Source organism: Pteropus alecto, unplaced genomic scaffold (assembly GCF_000325575.1).
Source record: "Pteropus alecto unplaced genomic scaffold, ASM32557v1 scaffold206, whole genome shotgun sequence".
Classification (NCBI taxonomy): Eukaryota; Metazoa; Chordata; class Mammalia; order Chiroptera; family Pteropodidae; genus Pteropus; species Pteropus alecto.
This window is the reverse complement of record NW_006438906.1, coordinates 3,862,636-3,868,564: the sequence shown is the minus strand read 5'-3', so window position 1 is coordinate 3,868,564 and position 5,929 is coordinate 3,862,636. Positions and strand designations below refer to the sequence as shown.

General features: G+C 40.0%; 1 protein-coding gene across 6 annotated transcripts in view; it reads left to right on the top strand.

Annotated features, from left to right (window-relative positions):
* Nucleotides 1-4,471, top strand: part of NTRK2 (neurotrophic receptor tyrosine kinase 2) — a 318,904-nt gene extending 314,433 nt beyond the window's left edge. For all 6 annotated transcript variants that reach the window (XM_025049746.1, XM_015592644.2, XM_025049745.1 and 3 more), the window contains 2 exons: nucleotides 969-1,127; nucleotides 2,014-4,471. In XM_025049746.1, coding sequence (XP_024905514.1) covers nucleotides 969-1,127; nucleotides 2,014-2,199 — 345 coding nt within the window. In that variant the 3' untranslated portion in view covers nucleotides 2,200-4,471. The remainder of the gene's footprint in view (nucleotides 1-968; nucleotides 1,128-2,013) is intronic.
* The last annotated feature ends 1,458 nt before the right edge of the window (nucleotides 4,472-5,929 follow it).

Genomic DNA, 5,929 nt, shown 5'->3' with positions numbered 1-5,929 from the left:
TTCACCTGCTGCTCTGGTGTCAGGCACGGCATTTTGGCTGGGAGTGCTGGGGTTTACCAGCATGAAAATTGGGACCTACCACCCAGGGGGCTACTGTGCAGAAATCTTATCATGGTTTTAGAATCAGACAGCTCTCATGGGCTACGAACCTGAAAATGGAATTCTTCACTTTTCTCCAGGAAGTAAGAAGTCATTAACAAGTCTCCTTTGTTTAAAAAAAAAAAATTCTCTTTGCCTATGGTAATGCTCTTGTCATCTAATGCCTCAGGTTCTGTGTTTTTACTCAAATGGGCTTTTCAGAACCATAGTTACTTATTTATTTTTGTAAATAAGTAATGCAGTGTCCGTCATAGAGGAAAATCCCGAGCTCCAAGTCCTAAGACCTGACTTCTTTGTGTCCATAGCAACCTGAACCTCAGTTGCCTCATCTGTAAAACAAGAATAATAATTTCTGCCCTGTCCATTGCTGGGTTGTGGCAAAAGTGTTTGAGGAAGCATTGTGCACTAGTCCTAACACCCTAAACTGGAAGGAAGCTAAGCTATGGCCTTGCTGAGAAGTAGTCATTTGGTGAGTCATTTTGGAATGAAGATCCTCCGATATGTTATCTTGGTCAAAGTTACCTTGTTCATTAGAAGGTCGACTCATCCTCATAACAGAAGATAAGCTTGAGTTTTTTTATACAAATCAACATTTACCCAGTCATCAGTTCCACTCCGGTCTAGTTTCTAGGGAGAATTGCAAATAATAGGAAAAAAATAATGTTACCATTCTTTGCCTTCTGTCTGTGATGCTTGAGATGATTAATAAATCATATTTCCCGTAATTGTGTTCATAAACAATTAAAATTAAAATTAATACAAATAAAGGAAAAATGTCCCCCACATCTTCCTTCTACACCTTTTCCTCTGATGACGGGAACTTGTTTTGGGGGTGACTGATGCCTCCTTGTTCACCCCTTTTCTGCCAGGTCGGTGGCCACACGATGCTGCCCATTCGCTGGATGCCTCCGGAGAGCATCATGTACAGAAAGTTCACCACAGAAAGTGATGTCTGGAGCCTGGGGGTCGTGTTGTGGGAGATCTTCACGTATGGCAAACAGCCCTGGTACCAGCTGTCCAACAATGAGGTGCGTGGTGGCCTGGACAAAACCGTCCGAAAGGCTGACCCCGAGAAGTGTCCTGTGGCCTGAAGTTAGGACGCGATCTTATGTGGCTTTGTTGGGAGCAGCACCTCCCAAACGTCCTGCTGTGTACCTAAATGTCGTGTCCAAAGTATAGTCGCTCTCCAGATATAAGAATTCTAGAGAAGGAAAAGCGCAGTGTTTGCTGACATGCCTGTGATCCTCTGGCGATGAGACTGAGGAATCGCTATGCGCTGCTCATCTAGTAAATTAATAGCAGATGTGACATTCCAGCACCCTTGGAGCCCAGCTAGTTTCTTTGTATTAGTCCAACGAGGTTTCAGATTTCTTTCCTTTTTGCACATTTCATTAGAACATTCACTTTTAGTGAAAAACTCCAACATTTTGTTTCCTATTCGTATCCTTTTGCAAATATATCTGTATTTGAGGCCTAGTTTCTTGGTCAGGTCCCTCACATCATCTTCAGGTCCAAGTCTGTCTTTTATCTAGTACTATTGTCCGAAATAATCACTCATTTCTATAGGCTGGGGTTAGGGTCCCTCTTCAGTCAGCACCCTGACATGAAGGTGGCCTTGGTTCTATCTCGGGCTGGTAAAACTAAAACACATTGAAACTAGGCTGAGGTTTAGGATCATTCCCTATAGATAATTTTTTTCCACCAGTTTGGTGAAATCAGTATGGCTTGAAAAATGAATGTAAATCAGTGCAATTAACCATGATATACCAACCTATAGCAATGGCTCTCTTCCTTCTGAAAACGAAATGTAAATGCCGAGTGGCTTTCTTTAAAGCACCCCTCTCTTTGTGCTGACATTTGCTTTACCTACATTGTTTTTCCTCCTGTCTGATCCTGTCTTTGATCTCCATCCAGGTGATAGAATGCATCACTCAGGGCAGAGTCTTGCAGCGACCTCGAACATGCCCCCAGGAGGTCTACGAGTTGATGCTGGGGTGCTGGCAGCGAGAGCCCCACATGAGGAAGAACATCAAGGGCATCCACACCCTCCTTCAGAACTTGGCCAAGGCATCTCCGGTCTATCTGGATATTCTAGGCTAGGGCCCCGTCTCCCAGACCGATCCTTCCCAAAGCACCTCCTCAGATGGGCCGAGAGGATGAACGTCTTTTAACTGCCGCTGGATGCCATCACTCTGCTGTTCTCTACTCTGACAGTATTAACAACAAAGACACTAAGAAGCTTTCAGAAGGAAGCAATGTGTACTTCTCCAACCGTAGACAAAGTATGGACTTCTTTTTGGCGTTATCTCTTTCTCTCTTTCCATATCCCTCGGTTTGTTCCCTAGTTTTTTTCTTTTTCTTTTTTGTCTTCCCTGCTTCACAGTCCTTACTTACCCTTTCTTTTCTAATCAATTTGGCTTCTGCATTACTATTAACTCTGCATAGACAAAGGCCTTAACAAACCTAATTTGTTATATCAGCAGACACTCCAGTTTGCCCACCACAACTAACAATGCCTTGTTGTATTCCTGCCTTTGATGTGGATGAAAAAAAGGGAAAACAAATATTTGACTTAAACTTTGTCACTTCTGCTGTACAGACATCGAGAGTTTCTATGGATTCACTTCTATTTATTTATTATTACTGTTCTTATTGTTTTTGGATGGCTTAAGCCTGTGTATGAAAAAGGAAAACTTGTGTTCAATCTGGGAAGCCTTTATCTATGGGAGATTAAAACCAGAGAGAAAGAAGATTTATTATAAACCATAATATGAGAGGAACAAAGACAACCATTGGGATCAGCTGGCGTCAGTCCTTACTTAGGAAAAACTCAGCGACTGTTAGCTGGGAGGAATGTATTCGGCACCTTTCCTTGAGGACCTTTCTGAGGAGTAAAAAGACTGTTGAACTCTGTGCCATGGACTATTCTTTTTCCATCACCAGAAACACTAGAGTGCAGTAGAGAGAAAAGATGGCTTCTGTGAGACACAAGATGACGCATCACACACTCAAGCAGTCTTGTCTTTGTAGGTCACGGCGATAGCACTGGTTTGTTTTCCCAAAAGTTATCTACTGAGCCTTTGTCGAGTTCAGTTGGAAAAGGGTGGATTCTTGTCCAGAGATCATTTCAGGGCTGGGTAGGAAAGCCAAGGACTTGGAAAATATAGGACAACCTATACATTCGGAGGCAAATTTCTCTTATATTGAACTTTTCAGATAGCATTTCCCTCCGATCTCTACCTGCTACCCCTTTTAACTGTTCAAGCAAAACTGTGCATGGTCTTCGTCGATTAATACCTTGTGTGCAGAAACTACTGCTCCAGACGTTGTGCCCTTGATATGTAGAGCAGATTCATAAAAGGCATAACTTATATAATTAGGGGAAGCTAATGGAGTTCATTAGCTGAATATAAATGTCTCTGGGCTATATGGTGGTGATGGGTTTTAACAAATACAGACCCTGAAGCTTGGATGTCTTCATGCACGTCAAACCCACTATGGGACCGTGGGAAGGGTAAAGTCAATCCCCGAGGGAAAGGAAACCTCATCCCTGGGGACATCATATACATTGATGTTTAGTGTACACAGGCCAAGTCTTTGCTCTGGTCTCTGGTTGGGAGAGTGGTTTAATTCCAAGTGTACTCCACTGTCAGTATGCTGTTTTGTTTTCTTCACTCCACTAAAAGAAGTAAAAAATTAGGCATAGCATGTCAATGCGAGGCTCTGCCCAGACCAAGCTTTCGAGGTGTGCTTCTGAGTACAGTCACAGGTTTTGTGAAGAGAGGTTGTAAATTTAAATAGAAATTTACAGTTATTTGGGTAATCAGTTACACCAAGGAAGAAAAATATTTCTGTTCCTGAAGAAAACTTGCTACCCTCTGTGAGGGGAATTTTGCTAACTTGACATCTTTATAAAACGAGCCAGATTGAAAGGGAGTGATTTTAATTCATCCTAAGTCATTTTATTTCATATTTGTTTCTGAAGGTGCAATTGCTCTGTTTAAGTTCAGCTTGTGCCCTTAATTACTGGAACACTTTATTTTCTATTATGGAGTTTGAAAACCAGTTCTCAAAAAAAAAAAAAAGTGTCGATTAACAGACAACAAAATGAAATGCAGTAGCATCTATAGTCAAGTGAAGGGGATTGGCTAAGACAAAGTTTACAGTCCCTTTGGGTTCTGCGCTGGCCTATGGAACATGGGAGTTGAGTTGTTTGTTCTCTTTGTCAGTGAAAAAAACCCTCCAGAATACACATAATAATATAATGAAAGCCATATCTCCATGATATATACCTGCACGTATATATCCTATTAAGGACCCAAGGTACTGTTAAAACACTGTGGCACTCTGTGAAGCAGTAAAAAAAAAAAAAGGCAGATTTGTACAAAACTTTTCTAGATTCCATCAGTGATGATCTGAAAATCTTCACAGGTTTGTCATTCTGCGTGACTAGCCAGCTTGCTCTAGGAGAAGCTGCAACCTATTTGTTTTATTTTAACAGAGAGCAAAGGAGGCAATACTCTAAATGATTAAATTCAAGGAGGACTGTGCAGTTTTAGAGCAAGGATTTAAGACAAATGAGAAGATGGGAGCATTCCATTCCAGTGTTGTGTTTTCCTCTGAAGGAAAAAAGCAAAAAAATAAAAATAAACATAAACATAAAAAATAAATAAAAAGAAATTTAAAATAACCTCTCCTTACCTTTTGACAAGTCCCTCAAGGTCTTGAAATGAAAGGTTCTATGCAAGTGCAAAGCTTTATAGTTATTTATATTGCTGATTATTATCTTCTTCCTCTGTTGTCTCAAGAGTATGTACTGATTTCAGAGACGTCTTGCTTTGACAGAATACCAGATTGCTTTTAAAGTAGCTGAATGAACCACAGAATATTTAAATGTTCTACACTGGTCCTCCACAAGCCCCTCTTCTCATACTCTTCTAATTTTTAGAAAAGAAGCAACCTCACTCTCAAATGTGATGATCACAGAATATGGCCTGCCATCAAATTTGTTAAAAACTACAAGTAGTAGTGACAAACCTAATTCTCTAGCCCAAACTCTGACAAATCATTTCATTTTACAAATTGTTTAATACTTTTCCAAACAGTGTTCATATACGTTAGCAAATTATTCCCGTTTCTTATAGGTGAGGAAATTGAGACCTGGAGAAGTTATATGGTATGCTAGACATCTCCAAGTTAGCTTCTGGCACCACTAAGACTTAATCAAAATGTTCTGACTCTCAAGATCATGATTCTGTCCACTAGAGACTCTAGTCTAGGAAGGAAAACATGTTAACAATTCACGAAGCAGGATATAATGTTAGAAGAACAAAATGAAACACGTGAGACAAGCAGCTGAGATATCGTGATATATAATCATGTTCATAGCTTCAGCTATATCCTTGTACGCTGAACCAATGTCATAATCAGGCTTATTTAGACAACATTTTCAACTATCCTATAAAGGATTATATCAGAATTCATATTACACATATGTGTTCACATCAGCGCTACCTGTGGTATGTTCATGTATTTATATGTATTATAAATACTTAATTTATACATATGCAAACACACATAATAGTGTGTTTGTGTGCTTATGTATAAATTTATAGGCACACAGTAATAGAGATAATTATAAGTAGGATGCAGTATGAATAATTTGCTTAAAATCTGCTAAATAACCAAAACTTTGTAATGTCATGTTGCCATTAGTGCTTCCATTCTCCATGTGAGTAGGACTACACCACACTTTTCAACATGGGTGGAAGGCGTATTTAAGATAATGTGCTTCCCAAAACATCTGACTTGAAGCCATCCCATTACACTG